General features: G+C 51.4%; 1 protein-coding gene across 4 annotated transcripts; it reads right to left on the bottom strand.

Moving 5' to 3' along the window:
- Positions 1–8,780: 8,780 nt before the first annotated feature.
- Positions 8,781–16,084, bottom strand: TRIM11 (tripartite motif containing 11). Of its 4 annotated transcripts, none has more exons than XM_068536560.1 (6): positions 15,416–16,084; positions 12,663–12,758; positions 12,103–12,333; positions 11,162–11,184; positions 10,975–11,075; positions 8,781–10,403 (listed from the first exon to the last, which is right to left on the bottom strand). In XM_068536560.1, exons 1-6 carry the CDS (start codon positions 15,821–15,823, stop codon positions 9,856–9,858), a joined length of 1,407 nt encoding a protein of 468 aa, XP_068392661.1. In that variant the 5' UTR covers positions 15,824–16,084; the 3' UTR covers positions 8,781–9,855. The 4 variants fall into 4 exon arrangements, with proteins under 4 accessions (XP_068392661.1, XP_068392662.1, XP_068392663.1 ...); XM_068536561.1 differs by having other exon boundaries at positions 12,103–12,330; XM_068536562.1 differs by lacking the exon at positions 12,663–12,758.
- Between the last annotated feature and the right edge of the window lie 1,059 nt (positions 16,085–17,143).

Raw genomic sequence — 17,143 nt, 5'->3', positions numbered from 1 at the left:
CCTCCTGGGCTTGCAGCCACATCACACCAATCTCTTCCTCTGTCATCATGTGGTCAACTCCTTGTGTTCCCATGTCTCAAATCTGCCTCTCCTTTCTCTTACAAGGATACTGGATTCAGAGCCCACCCTAACCCAGGATGATGTCCTCTCAAGATCCTTAATTACATCTGCAAAACACTATTTGCAGAGAAGCTCCCACTCACAGGTGCAGGGGTTAGGACTTAAACACATCTCTTGGGAGCACCTGTTCAGCCCGCCACAGGGGGCATGGAGTTGGGACACAAGGGCTGAAGGACAAGCACACCTTCCTGCATGGCAGTGCCCTCTCTGAATAAGATGAACAGGGAATACAAGGACCCTATAGAAATCTATAAATGTTTTGCAGAGTCAAGTTCCTCATGCAAAGACGAGGTCAGTTTTATAAAAGTGCTCTCCGTATCCAGCACTTTGGAGTTCAGAATTGGGAGCATAAAGTAGTCAGTGAGTGGAGTGGCCAGGAAATGCCATGGAAATGCCTCTTTTATTAAGGTAAGAGTTACATGTGATGAAACAAATTATTTTTAAGGCAGGACAAGAAAAATTGAAACATAAAATTCTCTCTGCTGTGTGGGTCACTATCCCCTCCCCTTTAGCATACATTGTGCATCTGCATTATACATTAACCAGACTCCTTAGAAGATACAGGAATGCCTGATTGGTTGGAAAGAGCAATTTTCTCCTGGCACCAGCAAGGTAACTCCCTAGGGGATAACATTCCTTTCTCAATCCTGCGGGGGTCAAACCATCAATATGTCAATACGTCATTTGAGGTATAATCTTTTGCCTCAGAAACTATATAACTGTGCTTTGACCTGTACTTGGCAGAACAGTCCTCAGAGCTTTCCAAAAGATTGTCTCCCAGGCTATAATCCTCAGGTTGGTGCAAATAAAATTTTCTGTTTCTTTCTTAGATCGACTACTGATTAACTTTTTCATCCACAGACATTTTTGGGGGACACAATTCAACTATTACAGTATCTATTTATGACACTTTATTCCATGACCCATTCAATAAAGATTTAGGATGGCTAAAAATGTGCATTGTCAGGAAGAATTTTTCCTCTACCTGTCTAGGTTTTTCTCACTGGCCTAAGAATTAAATTGACAAGAGACAGATTAACAGGAGAAAATCAAACAAAAGTTTAATAACATGTATACATGGGAGAGACCCAGGAAAACTGAGTAACTCACCAAAATAGCTGAAACCCTCACCTTAAATACCATCTTCGGCTAAAGACAAAAGAGGATGTTGGTGGTGGTGGTTTGGGACTTCAAATGGGAGGAAGATAATTCACATGGAGATGGAAAAGCAAATGTTTGGTAAATAAATGTTTGCTGTGCCCCTGAAGAGACCATGGGACCCAGAGAGTAATTTAAAAAGCTGACTTTGCTAGGTTCCTCCCTGTCAACCACACCCAGTTCATGCTATAGTTATCTATGGTAATAGTTCCCTCCCCGTAATAGGCCCCCTACCAAAATTCTTCAGGCAGTTGGGGGAAGGTCAATGTTTCTTCCTGAGTCTCCTGGGCCTAGATTGGTTTCAACTCAAAATAATCCACATGCCGGAGAGACATTTTGGGGTGGAAAATTCTGTTCCCCTACAAAGGTCATCTCCAGGGCTTCCCTGGTGGTGCAGTGGTTGAGAATCCGCCTGGCAATGCAGGGGACACGGGTTCGAGCCCCGGTCTGGGAAGATCCCACATGCCGCGGAGCAACTGGGTCCGTGAGCCACAACTACTGAGCCTGCACGTCTGGAGCCTGTGTTTCCGCAACAAGAGAGGCCGCGATAGTGAGAGGCCCGCGCACCGCGATGAAGAGTGGCCCCCGCTTGCCGCAGCTAGAGAAAGCCCTCGCGCAGAAACGAAGACCCAACACAGCCAAAAATAAATAAATAAATAAATAAAATTTAAAAAAAAAAAAAAAAGGTCATCTCCATCTCCCAGGTGGGGTAGAGGAGACCATGCACGTCCAAGGGATGAGCAGCGAGCTCTCCATACGTCTGCAGTTATTATGTGGTTTAACAGAGGAATGAGATCCTGATTCATTGTTTCAGACTGCTTGCCTTGAAAACGCACCATCTTGCACCATCTTCTGTGTATCAGCAGGAAAGAAAAAGTGAAGTTGAGAATTCACCGTGCCACTTTTATTTTGATACTTATGGAAAGAGCATTTTTAGGCTTGGCATGGATTTGTATTATAAGGTGAAAGGCTAACTAATTTTCTGGCCAGTCCCACAACCCAGGCATGTTTGCTTCAGGAGCCATTTCCTTGAAATGTAGCGAGGAAGATAATGCCTGTAGGGAGGGGAAAAAGTCTTCCTCCACCTATCTTAGGCTCTCCTCCACCTGGGGCCCTGTAAATTCAACCAGAGACAGATTAACAAGGGACAAACAAACAGAAGTTGATTAACAGGTACATCATGGATATGGGAGCAAACACGGGAGAAGATTAGGGCTACTCTGGAGGGCATTTATGACACTTGAATTTTGGGAGGAGGCTCTGCTTTAGACAGATAAGGGATTTTGAAACCTCAAATGCCTTCATCTTGAAATAATTCTTATGCCAAAGAGGCATATTTTGTGATGTCCTGATCCCCTTCAGGCCCCATCTCCCCACATCCAGGGAGGAGACAGGGCTAACTTCAGCTGTTATCTGAATGCAAATTATAAACTCCACCTCCAGTCACAGAGAAAATTAGCATTTCATCTTGAAAACATGAATATAATGGCACAGAATTTATAAGAAATATATATTTGGTCATTCAGATCACCAAAATACATTTCTCATATATACTTGGTCTTTGTCCACAGTTCCTGGCCCACAGCTCCCAAAACCCTTGGAATTTCCTAAGCAATGAAAACAATGGGAACATGTTTTGTTATTAATATTTGGTCTCTCCTCCTGAAGAGCATTTCAGTTCCTGAAAATGCTTCAGAGCCACAAAGGTAAAGTGGATGTCTTGTTATTCCTAACAAGTCCCTTTCCACCACAACTGGGTGTATGTTAATGAAGTGACTTTTGGAAATCTCCTAAAGATGGGGGCTTGTTGACTGGGAAACCAACCTAGAATAAAGGGTTGGGACTTTCAATCCCATCTCCTGATTTCCAGGGAGGGGAGAGGGGCTAGAGGTTAAATCAATTACCAGGTGACAATAATTTAATCAATCACGCCTATGTCATGAAACCTGAAACCTCCATAAAACCCCCAAAGGACCAGTTTAGACAGAAGCTTCTTTGTTTGGGAATTCACCCTATGTATCTCTTCTTCTGGTTGTCAATTCATACCCTTTAACATCCTTTGTAATAAATTGGTAATCTAGTGAGTGTGTACAGGTTTCCTGAGATCTGTAAGCTGCTCTAGGAAATCAATCAAACCCAAGGGGGGGTGGGGGTGGGTCATGGGAACTTCTGATTTACATCCAGTTTGTCAGAAATACAGGTAATGATCTGGACTTTCAACTAGTGTCTGAAGCTCAGGGAGGGGGTCATGGGAACCTCTGATTTATTTTTGGTTGTTCAGAAGCACAGGTGACAACCTGGACTTGTGATTGCCATCTGAAGCAGGAGAGGGGAGCAGTCTTAAAGGACTGAGCCCTTATCTTGTGGAATCTGATGCTATCTTCAGGAAAATGGTGTCAGAATTGAGTTGAATTGTAGGACACTCAACAGGTGTCAGAACATTGCTTGGTGCTGTGGAGAAACCCCTTCAACACATTGAAAATTGGAGGCAGAACTTTAAATGAGTTTTGTCCACCCAGCTATATAAAAGGTCTGATGCTACTTCCAAGTAGATAGTGTAGGAATTGAGTTAATTGCTTGGTGGTGTTGGAAAACACACACATCGTAGGGGGTCTAAAGGGAGGGATGATGAAGGGGCAAGAAGAAACTTGAGAATGGTAAATACCTTCAGTATCTTAATTGTGGTGACAGTTTCACAGGTATATATGTATGTTGTCAGAAAGTGCATTTCATATGTGCAGTTTACTGTAGTCAGTCACACCTCAATAAAATGGTGACAACAGTAGTGAAAGCCCACATAACATATGAAAGGAGGTGAGTATGTGTACTGAGGCTCGGTGGAGGAGCCAGCTCACTGGAAGTGGGGAATAGAGAAAGCTTCAAATCAGACCTGGAATTCTCCAGCTTCTTGCTCTTGAGCTTGGGCAACTCAGGCAGTCTCCTTATGCCTCAGTTTCTCCATGCATAAAGCGTGCATGAAAATGAAGACTCACATCTTCTGGGTCAGCTGTGAGCATGAGGCAGTCAGAGCAGGCAAGGTGCTGGTCATCAGGCCTCTGATAAATGTTTGAAACAATTAATAGTGGAGGGATGGTAATGGCAAACACAAGACCGCCATTGCCAGTTTTGTACATCATACTCACATGCTCAACCCACCTACTCTGCTCTCAGATAAGAACTATCATGACTGCTGTGTCAGTCAGCTCAGGCTGCATAACAAATACCACAGACTGGGCAGTTTAAACAACAGACATTTATTCTCTCACAGTCCTGGAAACTAGAAGTCTAAGGTCAAGGTGTAGGCAGGGCTGGCTCTTCCTGAGGCCTCTCTCCTTGGCCTGTAGATGACCATCTTCTCTCTATGTCTTCATATGGTCAACATTTTTGTGTCCTAATCTCCTCTTCTTATAAAGACATCAGTCGTATAAGATCAAGGCTCACCCCAATGACCTTACTTAAACTTAATCACCTCTTTAAAGACCCTGTCTCCAAATAGAGTCACACTCTGAGGTCCTGGGGGTTGGAACTCCGACATATGAATTTGAGGGGTCACAATTCAGTCAATAACAACAGTCATGTTGTAGACGAGCAAACTCATGTCCAGACCTGTTGTAACTTGCAGGAGGCTTTACAGAAAGCAACCATCAGGCTGGAATTTGACTTGGGCAGATGCTGGTCAGGTGCTTGAGATGACCATGGCAGGGGCCATTCCTGGCCCCAGGTGGATAGCTTGGCATTCTCCCCCTCCTGGTAGTGTAGGGATTTGAGTCAAAAGGGGAGAATGGCAGACCTCCCCCCATGGAAGGAGTCAGGGAGGGGGGTTGGGTGGGTAGGCAGAGGCCAAAAGAAGCAAGCCCAGCTGGGCACTCCCCGGCAGGTCAGGTGCCAGGATGAAGGGTCCCACTTAAGCACCCAGACACTTCTCCAGGTTTGCACCTCCTCCCTTTCACCCCTGGGAACCCAGTTACTTGCAACTGGCATGGGATCCCCCAAGTGGGTCCTGTTGATAAAAAGAAACAATTGCAGCCAGTGGAGAGGCAAGGGTTGTGGTACACTTCCTTGAATTCAGCAGCAACTGAGATCTACAGCATCCATCACCACTCAGGCAGAATGTGGATGAAGACAGGGACAGACCTTTGTAAATACAAACACCACTTCTTTATCCATTCATCCATCGACAGACACTTATGTGGTCTCCATGTCTTGGCTATTGTAAATAAGGCTGTTATGAACATGGGGATACAAATCTCTCTCCAACATAGTGTTTTCATTTCATTTCCTTAGGATATATTCTCAGAAGTGGAATTTCTGGATGACATGGCAGTTCTATTTTTAATATTTTGAAGAACCTCTATACTGGTTTCCATACTAGCTGCACTAATTTATAACCCCACCAACAGTACACATGGGTTCGCTTTTCTTCACACCCTCACTAGCACTTGTTACCTCTTGTCTTTCTATGATAGTTATTCTAACAGGTGTGAGAGGATTCCTCATTGTGGTTTTGATTTGCATTTCTCTGATGATTAGCAATGCTGTATATCTTTTCATGTACCCTCAGAACCACCAGCTGGGATGTAGCTCTCAGGACTTTCGATACTGGGGTCACTGCTGCAGTAGGGCATGCACGGCTGAAGACAGGGGTGCAGGGCGCGAAGTCTCGCCCTGCAGGTCGCCGGCCAGGCTCCACTCTGGGAATGACTCCAACGTGCACCAAGAGTGACGGGGTGCACAGTGCACATTGCTCGACCAGGAAGTTAATGAAAATCACTGAATTGTACATTTACAAACCAGTGAGGTTGGGGGTATGAAAATTAGTCAGTAAAGTTATTTAAAATCCCAGTTCTGTTCCAGGAGACTTAGCCCTCCTCTCCTGTTGTCTCAGGTGTGAAATGGGATGTTACCACACAGACTTGCTATTAGATGAGTTAATGTGGAGGAAACAAGTGAAAAAGGACCCTTTGTCTTTTAACCCAATCTTGTGGATACATTACATGCCCAGGAGATGGGGAAGCAAGAGACTGACAGAGACTGACCACGGACATAGCCCCAGGACTGCTGCTTTTATTTTTCAAACATTCTTTTGAACACACTTACTAATGCCTTAAGTATTGTAGTAGCCACTCCCTCCTCCTTCTGAGGTCTCCGTCATGCCATCCTCAGTAATTGCTTTTTAAGCACTGATCAACCCAGAATGATTTTTATCTTCACAGCTTCTTTCCTGTCTCCCCGCTGGTCTGCTGGCTGAGTCATCTAGGGGAAGAGGTTCTGGGCATTTAAAAACTTGGTAGGCAATACTTATGGTTGTTCTGGAAGCCCCAGGAATGGCTGACCACATCCTGCACTGCCCTGGCTTACTCTACATCCATCCAGCTTTATTTTCCTCCAGAATGCTTATATCAACTACCCAAGTAGGAGTTCACCAACTGATAGCGTATGAGCTCAGCTACTGCTAGTGTAGGAGATCAACTGCTAGTGTAAATCATCTGTTGCTAGCATAGGGGTCACCAACTGCCAGCACTGACTGCCAACGCAAGAGCTCTCCTAGTGCCAGTGTAGGAGTTCACCTAATGCCAGTGTAGGAGATCATCTACTCCCAGTGTAGGGGCTCACCCACTGTAGGATAGATATGTCATAGATTGTTACCCGTCACTCACAAAGGTATCAGTGCACGTGCAGGAGCTTGCATGTTCATTGTGGTCTCTCTGAACCTAGAACACTGGGTGGTACCCTGGGGATGCAGAAGTCAGCAGGAGTAATATTTGTAAAGCTGAAAATCAGTCTATTTGCCAACAGGTATCACTGAAGCTCATTTTTTTTCTCTCGACTGGTGGACGGTAGCAGCATGTCACCCCGAAACATCTCATTTGGCATAAAGGTTATGTAACCAAGCAGGACCCTACGAGGCTTTCCTGGGACAGACCCTTCCCCCATATCCTCTGATATCTGATGCACATTTCCTGAGTGGTTTTACAAATGCTAAAACCACCACCAAATGGAAGAAATTAACTACTTGATGATCATGGGCCCCCAGACCTACTGGAGCCTAAAGTTGATAATGTTAACCACCCTGTTACCTCACCATCAACCAATCAGAGAATTGTGCAGGAGCTGATCACATACCCTGAGATTCCCCCCTCCCTCACCTGGCCTTTAAATATGCCTTGCTGAAACCCTTCAGGGGGAGTTTGGGGTTTTAAAGCCACATGTCCTCCTTGTATTGGCGCCTTTACAATAAATGCTGCATTTTCCTTCACCACAACCGGTGTTAGTGGATTGGATTTACTACGCATGGTCGAGCAGACCCAAGTTTGGTTTGGTAACAATTATTTTGAGCCGGAGGTGGTTGAGAAGCAAATACAAGCTCCCTGCCTTTCCCCACCTAACTAAAAGCAGGACACACATTTACAGAGGTAGTCCTGTCCGCTCTCCACAGGAAAGATTTGGAGACAATTCTAATCTTATCAGTTTGGAGATGGCATGGGGCTGGGGTGGGGGGGTGGTGGTGGGGTAGGATCTACATATAACAAACCTTACTAACTAGCATTAGGTACCATTAGTTTACCTGCTCACTTTACGACCTTGGAAGCCTAAAACTGCTTTCCCTGTCATTTCTCCATAAACATTGTTCCTTGTTGAAGATGCCATCTAAGCCAGAGATCTAAGCTGCTGCTCTGTTATTCATTTTCCTGGGGTTTCTCCTATGCATACCTGAGGTATACGTGTCAATAAACGTCTTTGTTTTTCTCTTGTTTAGCTTTATTACGGGGTCTCAGCCAAGAACTCAGAAGGGTTGAGGGAATATGATTTTTCCTCCCTTACATTCGTGTCCAGCTTTGTTCTAAAGCCACAGCCAGAGGCGTCTTGGTGTCCTCGGGGCAGTAGTGTGCTCATTTATTAAACCCACGAGGCTGTCCCACAGGCTACGTTTCCAGTGGCCATTGTGGAAGTCCCAAACCTTAAAGTCCAAATCTTGCTACAGGCAGCAAGCAAACACTACGCTCAGATTCTCAACAGGAAGTGAAGCAGTGGGCCCCGTTCCTTGGGAAATCATATGGAAATAATTCCCCAGCCAAAAACATGGCCAGACCCCTGACTCAATTGAGAAAATACTTCCCCCTGTGTACATAATTTGAAGGATCTGTTGTTCAAGATATTCAAAAGTGGTGTATACATAGTAACAATAACAAAAAAGCCCAAGAATGGGAGAATGAGTAAATAATCAAGTAAATGAAAAAGTACTGGCTATTGAACACAGTGGAACATGGGAAATGTTTATCAGGTTATCTGAAAAAAAGGAAAAAACTGCCCACAGTAGCTGCATGAAATGAACACACGTGTTGAGCCAAAGAACATGGAAACCATACCTGGGAGTTGCTGTGCTTGTGTGGGCAGCAGCTGCATCCCCGACTTTACCAGTGAGCATCTTGTTTCTGTATCCCCTCCCAGAGGGTGGGCCCTCTGGAGGATTTCCCCACCCCCCAACCTAAAAGATAAGGGGACTACAGACAACTGTTAGTTTATTTACTGTGAGAATGGTCCTTACAATTAATAAAAATCTAGGGGTGCAGAGACGCTGCATCACACCTTCTTGAGAAGGGTGAAGCAGCGTCAAAACTTAAAGCAAAAACGAACCCTGGACTTTGTAAGCCAGGGCTCTCTGTGGCCTCACCCCCTCCCCCAGGCAGGAGTGAGACTCTGGGTTCTGAGTTCAGGGACCACCCCACGGGCCACTGAAGAGGCATTTGAGAGGGCAACGCCAGCTTGCTGTTCTCAGTGCCGCTCAGATGGAAACAGTGAGGTGTCATTTCTGAGCCTCACACTCACCTCCAGGCCCTCGGCCCTCCCAGAACTGAACCTCTGCACTGGGAACCAGGGAAGGAGCTTTTTCCAGAAGCCCTGAGTGGGCCACGTTCAGGGGGATTTGAGGGCATCCGTGTGTCCTAGTTAATCAACCACTTTATTCAGTGACTTGCTCCCAGTTCCCTCCCTGTGGCCTTTCCCACATCACCTGTCACCTGAGGACTCTGCTGCACCCCAGTTAATCTGAGGCAACTACATCCAGACCCACCCTTCCCCCCCCACCAGTTTGGACCAGACCCCAAGACAGGCTGGTGGGCCTGGAGCCACCTCTTGGCCAGCAGTCTCACAAGACAGCAGCTTTCTCGAGGTGTGGCCCCAGGGTTTGGGGGGGTGCCCAGGCTGCAGCTGAGAGTTCTGCAGGCCCTGGTGTCTCACCCCAGACTGAGGCTGGGTGGGGCCGGCTGGTGAGGCTCCTGGAACCAGAGCTACCAGGGCCCTAGGCTCAGGGCTCTGCGAAGGACTGTGTGTGGTGCACTGGTGAACGGGGTCTCAGCACCTGATGACCTTGGAGAGTCCCCCGAAGGAGGACAGCCCAGCCTGCACACACTCACACATGGCTTCCTGGGAGTGGCAGTGACAGAGTTCAGTTTGCTACACGTATCCCAGTGGCATTACGAGTGTTTTCCATAGCTCAGAGGACAAGCACCCTCTTCTCAGGTTTTTCAAGTGTCTCGAAGACTCGGAAGGCGGGACAAGAGGCTATGAGAGGCCTGCTCACTGGGGAGCCAGCATGTCCCCAGGCCCACCTTTCGGCCTGCAGATGGTCATAGGGGTTGGGCTGCTGGACAGAGGTGAGAAGAGGGCCCGCAGGGTCCCCGAGAAGGGCGTCTCAGGAAAGGTATACAAGAGCGACCCATCGTTGGCACTGTAGAAGGACAGATGTCCAGCCTCGTAGTCCAGAAAGATGCCCACGCGCCGGGGTGGGTCTCGGAGAGGGGCAAAAGCCCGCTCGGAGGAGTTGTAGTAGCTCCCCAGGAACACCAGGATCCAGAACCCGTTACCAGCAAACAGCTCGCCCTTCTCCTTGCGGTTGGCGTTCTCTCTGCAGACGCCCAGGGCCCAGCTGGCCCGCTCCCCGACCTCCACCTCCCAGTAGTGGCGGCCCGAGGTCAAGGGCTCCCGGCCCAGCACACAAGGCCCGGGGTCGAACCGCTCAGGGCTGTCGGGCAGGGCCTGCCGCAGGTCCCCCCGCCGCACGCTCCTCCTGTCCTCTGACAGTACCAGCTCCGGGTTGGCGGTGTCAGGATCCAGGGTCATGTCCCCTGCAGACAGAACAGTGGTCAACCCTCGAAGCTGTCTGCCCCAGACCCATACAACCTTGCAGTCTGTGACTGCCCATAAACTGACCACGCCCCTTCTCACTCGAAGAGATTCCCTAACCACTTCTCGTTGTATCTTGGAACGTTCTAGAAAGCAGTCCATGCTTCCTTGTGATTCATGCCCCTTTAGAGCACAGAAGGAAACCCTGAGTGCTTTCCGTGTCCATTCTTTTAGTCCCCAGAGAGAAGTGTGTGTGTGTTCTAGGGCAGCTTTCATCCCAGACTCCACAAGCCTGGGGTCCACACGGGTGCTCTGGCACCTGAATGACCCTAGGAGGGTGGTCCCACCTCTATTTTTCCTAAATGCATCAGTGAAAAGCTTGGACCTGGCCTTCCCTTAGCTGCTATCTTCTGCCCAGTGGCCCTGATCCCTCCTAGTTTCTCATCCATGAACTGGGAGCCTGCGTGTTGTTCCTACCACAGACCCCAGCCCACCAGCAAAAGCTCAGGACTGGCACTTCCTCTGGACTGGAGACAGCGCGTGGGATCCCCCCGGCCTCTGCGCAACACTCACCTCGGAACCTCCGCAAGGCCTCCACCAGCCCTGGGACCCTGCACACCGTCCTCATCTCCATGGGCACCACCTCAGGAGGCTGTAGCTTCACGTCCTGGACTCTGGAGGGGCAGTGGAGGTGTCACCCCTGCAGTGGGCCCACCTTGAACCCTGCCCACCTTCCCTGGGGAGAGTCCGAAGCTCCTACCTGCGCAGGGTGTCCCTGATATCCTGTGGGAGAGACACACACTGCGTCAGCACGCATCCCCCAGGTGAAGGGCATGAAATGCAGCCAGGCCAGCTGAGACCACTCCCACACTGGGACATCTCAGCTGAGACCCCAAACTGCATTTTACATAATCCCGTGGTTCTTATCTCACTTCCTGGGCCAACCAGTCCTCCTTCTAGAACCTCTGCTTCCTGCAGCTTCTCCAGCAACATTCACTCATCCTTGAGGGCTGCCCCCTCTCACCTCCTAGCTGCCTGCCTAGCCCTCCCACCACTTTACTGAGCATAGCCCACTTCTGCTGACTTCCCTCAATCCCTGCCACACACTTGTCTGGGATTCTTCCTGCTTCCCAGGCTTAAGATCACCTGATGGCTCAGCAAAAGCCAAAGGACTAAATTTTAGCCCCAGGATGGCAACTGGGAGCCTCCTACTGGTCCCTGAAAGTCCACTCAGCTCTGAGGCCCCAAGGAGGGTCACCTCCCACAGGAAGCCCCCTGGGCTGCACATGCAGCGTCCTTGCTCCCACCTGCGGGCACAAATTGCAGGGGCCAGGAGCTGAGCAGATTCTCAGGGGTAGCACTGGGCCCATGCGGGAATCCCTATGGGAGACCTGTTGGCTTTTTCTCTCAGCCCAGTGGGCCCAAACCTTCAGAGAGCTGGGTGGTGACCCACTGGCCCGTCCCCATTAGGGCTCCAAGACAAGCGCTAACAGCAGTTGGTGCAGTTCAGCAGTGGTGTCCACTCCCTGTGTTTCACAGGAAGGAGACCAGCTGGTGAGGACCTGAGAGGTCCAGGCAAGCACCAGTCAGTCAGCCTGCTTTGCACAATGCTTCCTCCACTTTCCTGCTCTCCATTCCCATGCCTGGCCTTCCCTTGAGACCCCCCCACATGCCCACCCCCAGGAATGGGTGCCAGCTCACCTGCAGCAGCCCCAGTGCTGGTAGCTGGCAGCGCCCCTCCAGCTCAGTGATGAGCTCGGCCAGCTGGGCGCTCTGCTGTCCGAGCCGGGCCGCGCTCTCCCGCAAGGGGGGCAGCACCTCCAGCTCTTCCTCCTCCAGCCTCTGCAGCAGCCGCTGCTCCTCCTCCACAAGCAGACGGCGCAGCCTCTCAAACTCCGTCAGCACATTCTGCCGCTGGGTCTCCACCATCTTCTGTGGGGGTCAGGGAGGACAGCTGAGGGCCTAGGACCTGGAGCCACCCTAACCCCCAATCCGGGGTCCCCCACATCCATCCCTTCCTGACCCCAAACCCACCACTTGGGCCCTCATACCCATCCCTCCCTGATCCGCAAACCAATACACCCAGGGCCCCCCATGCCTGGTCCTCCCTGACCCCCACACCCACCCTGAGGTGGGTTATACATGGGGTCTGGGGCAGGGGTGCTGCCCAGAAGCACGAGGCTGAATGTGAACAGTGGCGTCCTGCGGTGGCGGCCCTCATGCCCCCTGCCCCCACCCACACTGGGTGCCTGGCCACCTGCCTGCCACAAGGAGCAGGTCTCCTCCGCCTGGGCCTGGAACAGCAGTGCATCCTCCATTTGCTTCCGCAGATGCTCCAGGGATTTCTCCAGCTTGCCCTACAGGGAGGTGAGCCCAGAGTGACCCCGGCCAGGCCAGGCCTCCAGGCTGGGCCTTATACCTGCTCCCACCTGCCCAACCCCAGCTAAGCCTGAACTCAGCTGGCAGGGACTAGTCGTGGAAAACTGGGCCTGGGACATGACAGGTGGAGCAAACTCAAATTTGCCAGGAGATGCCCTCTAACCGGCGTGGCCCTCCCACCACTGCCCTAACCAGCTACTTCCCCTCGCCTGAATATCCTTTCTTCTGTTGTTCCCACCCCTCCCTAATCTCAGGGCAACCTTCCCACAACGCAGCTTCCCACTGCATCACCACCTTCTTTCTTCCAACTGGAACGAGCCACAGGATGGGCACATTTGTATCCGGCTCCTTGGTCCTGATTTCAGGCCTATGCCTAACATTTACTTCAACGCACACTTCAACCCTGTTTACGACACACTTGGCACCTGGGAAAGCCAGGAGGCCCGAGATGCAGAAGGATCTGAAGGACCATCACAAGAATGACAGCAGTGCCGGTGGGGATTCCACTATTCTCTCCATCCATGTTCTAGATGCACCAGGGCCCTGGGAGGTTGCACTTTATAGAGCCAGCACTCCCAGGCTGTGCAAATCAGCCACAGCCCACTGATGGCAAGTAAGAGCAGTTTGCTGGGGCATTTCTCCAGTATTAAGACAAAGTAAGCACCAATACAGTGAAGGGTCATGCCATCTCAACACTTGCCACTATGGCATCAAGGTTATTTAGAGCTGAGGTGACTGAGAAACAGCAGATGCAGGAAGAGCTCTCTGCTCTCCTCCCTTCTCCCGAAACGCAGGGCATAAATTTTCCATGAGAAAGATTCCTACCCGGTACCAGGAAGGGGAACGCTCACCACCCAGAGAGAAGTTGTTGACACTGAGATGAGTCTATCTGAACAAACCTTACTCAAATAACCCCGATGTTCCATTAGTTCCCCTCAATATACTTCCTTGTTCCTTTCCCACAATTTATTGGCCCTAGAAGCCCAAATCCCCTTTCTAGTTGCTTGTCTAGTTGCTTTTCCACAATTTATCATCCTTTGTTAAAATGGACTATAAGCCCGAGTCTAACCACTTGAGTTTTTCACTTTTCTGTGAAACCCTTGTGCCATGTACAATTTAAAAGACTATTAAAAGTATATGTCCCTTCACCTGTTGATCTCTTTTGTCACTTTAACATGCCACCACTGCCCTAACCAGCTACTTCCCCTTGCCTGAATATCCTTTCTTCTGTTGTTCCCACCCCTCCCTAATCTCAGGGCAACCTTCCCACAACCCAACTTCCCACTGCATCACCACCTTCTTTCTTCCAACTGGAACGAGCCACAGGATGCGCACATTTGTATCAGATCCTTCTGTATCCAGTTACAGAACATGACACGGTAGAGGAAAACGCTTTTCCTCCCCTATGATAGACAGGATTAAGTGCTACCACATGAGACTTTATCAGGTCAGCTGGGAGAGGCCTCTAGAGAGCTGCTGGTCATTCTCTGCTCTTTTGGTCACCTTCCACATCCTGATCGGGGTACTCAGTGACAGAAGGGCAAATCTGCTAGACTGATGTAAGGAGGGGGTGTTCCTGTATACCTCAAAATGAGAAGAAAACCACAGGAATTGTGTCAGGACAAGCCCAGTGATGTGGATCAGGTATAGGTTTATTCTGTTGTCCCAGAGGCTTGCTCTATGATAGTGACAGAGTACTGATTCTAACGTTGACTAAAGCATGTACTTGATGCACCTCAATAGAGACACTACTGGCCATAAAGCAAAATGCAAACCACAGTCAAAAAGTTTGAAAGATGCCACCCATGTACCTAATATCTTGGGTTTCAGAAGCAAACCCACCTGCAGGAATGTAGTAGGCAGCTGGCCAGGTGAGCCAGGTAAGTGTTTGCCCTGAGGCTCTTAGCAGAGAGGGGAGTGCTGGTGTCCGTTTGGATTTTAAGGAAATGCATTTCCAGAACAGAGAAACAAGGCATCTCAGCCTGGGCTCAAAGCAGGGCTGAGCCCTGGCTTGTCAGCTGGCAGAGTATCCTACTGGGAAAGCCTGGTGGGCCCTGGCGTCCGCCTCCCAGGGCAATGGCTCTGTCCCCGCATTGATCCCTGCCTGGGGCTCTGCAGCGGCTTCCTGGCTGCCTTCCCATCTCTTCTCACCAGAACTTCAGCACTGGCGTCGGCCCCAAGGCCCTGGTCTGCCCTGCCCTGCCCACAACCCTCTGAGGGCTCAGAGTCCTCATCCGTGCACGTCCACCTGGGACCAGCCACCTCTGAGGTTCCCTTCCCACTTTCTCCTCTCCCGGCTCCATCCCTGCCAACGGTCAGTCAAACCTGCCCAGTCCCCGCCCCAGACAGCCCTCCCACCGGTTCTGTGGGACCTAGACTTCAGAAAGCACGCCCCCTCCCCACGACCTGGTCCCCAGGCCAGCGCCTCACTGGTGGGCGGTGCCCCAGTCCCTCTAGGGTGCCGGTTTGGAACAGGCTGCAGCCCCCTACACACCCCCGAGACCCGGACCAGGTTGGGACCCGAGCCCACAACCTGGGCCTGGCTGGGGCCCCCAACCCCCCAGGCCCAAGCCACGCCCCCCCCAACCCGCAGCGACCCCCTGCTAGGCCGTGCTCCGCCTGGACCTGCCCACACCTTGAGATCGTCGGCCGCGTCCTGCAGTGGACGCACTCGGTGCGCCCAGTGCTCCCCCGAGCGCTCGCAGGCCGCGCAGAGCAGGCGCAGCTCTTCGCCGCAGAAGGCGGCCAGTGGCTCGCGGTGCGCGGCGCACACGCCCTGTGGGACGGGAGACGGAGGGTGCAGGCGCCGCGCCATCTCGGCCATCTTGGCGAGCGGTCGGTTGGGTCGCAGGTTCCTCTGCGGGGACAGCTCGCGGCACTCGGGGCACGCGTACGGGCCCTCGGGCTGGCCCCAGCAGCGCCGGATGCACTCGCGGCAGAAGTTGTGGCCGCAGTCGGTCATCACCGGATCCGTAAAGTAGTCGAGGCAGATGGCGCAGGTGGCCTCCTCTTGGAGGTTGGTGGACAGGTCCGGGGCGGCCATGGCACCGGTGTAACGGAGGAGGGCAGTGTGGTCCGCCGGGTCGGGCGGTGGCCGGCCGCTGCCGGGACTATGGGGAGCGCGCAAGGACGCGGGGTCTCCGGGGACGCGAGTTGCAGGGCACCGGGGGACTCGGGGAGCTTCGGAGCGCAGGGGCTCCGGGGTCCAAGGCTGCGCGCCTCCTGGGCTGCGGAATATACTGCTCCGGGACTGCAGAGGCTCCGGGAACGTAGGGCCTAGGAATACCTTACGCGGGCAGGAAGAGGAGTCGAAGTGGGGGCGGAAGCAGGAAGCAGCTGGGTTTTTTTTTTTTGTTTTTCCCCCCCCCACCCCCCCCTTTGGAACAACCCACTTTAGCTCCGGATTGGCCGTGCCCTGTCACGCGGCCCGCGGGCCGGACAGAATTGGAGGCTGCTCACCCGGGGATCTTGCGTTGCCGCCGCCGCCTGCGCTGCTGCCTCTGGGCTGTTGCGGTGTTGCACCGCCTGGCCTCTCGGTCGGGCCTGGGGAAAGGTGGGGTGCAGGGGCCGGGGCCAGCGGGGTGCCCCGCACGGTCACTGGGCTCTCCGCGAAGCGCAGAGCCCGCGAGGACAAGGGGAAGCTGAGGCTGTGTCGTGGGCCCCAAATCGTTCCCCGTGCGCTCCTGGTTGTCTTCGCGCGTCCCCGGGCTGGGAACGGTCAGAACTTACTGGGTGAGGGGCTTGGCCCGCAGGGACTTTGGCCTTGTTGGGGTACGAGTACATTGACCAGAATTCTAGGTTTCTGGCAACTGTTACCTGGCTGTTAATGCGTCTGCAACGGCGGGGCTCAGGGGGAGGTGGTGGGGTGGGCGGTGGAGAGGGAGTGAAAAGAAAAGACCCTTTCTGATCCTCAGTCTTTGAATTTTGCCCCTGCAACTTCCCTGGGTAGAAGGGATGGAGGTGGGGAGCTCTGAGGCTTTTAGGATTTCAGCTTGAAAAATCTCTTCACTTTTTCATTTTCCCCGTGAAGGACCCAAATGTGGAATTTGTGGAGGACAAAGAAGGTAGATACTTGAGGCCTTGGCTCTACATATAAAAACCTGAACCATGGAGGAGCCAATGAATGGCAACATCTCAAGTGGAGATTGAGGGACGTGGCTAAAGAACACTGCACCACGCTGTGCCTGGTACATATGTTTTTAGAAACTGAACCACTATGGAAGTTTTCTTCTCTATGAAGCATCTGTAAATATAGCCTCTTAATGTTTAACTGCTTTAATCATGATTACATTTCCGCTTTGTGAAACCACCCTGCACAGCCAGTGGCTCTCAGATGCCTCATGCGAGATAAGCTGGGCAGGTG

Source organism: Eschrichtius robustus, chromosome 2 (assembly GCF_028021215.1).
Source record: "Eschrichtius robustus isolate mEscRob2 chromosome 2, mEscRob2.pri, whole genome shotgun sequence".
Taxonomy (NCBI): Eukaryota; Metazoa; Chordata; class Mammalia; order Artiodactyla; family Eschrichtiidae; genus Eschrichtius; species Eschrichtius robustus.
Note: the sequence above shows the minus strand (reverse complement) of the source record. Positions and strands in the feature narration are given on the sequence as shown.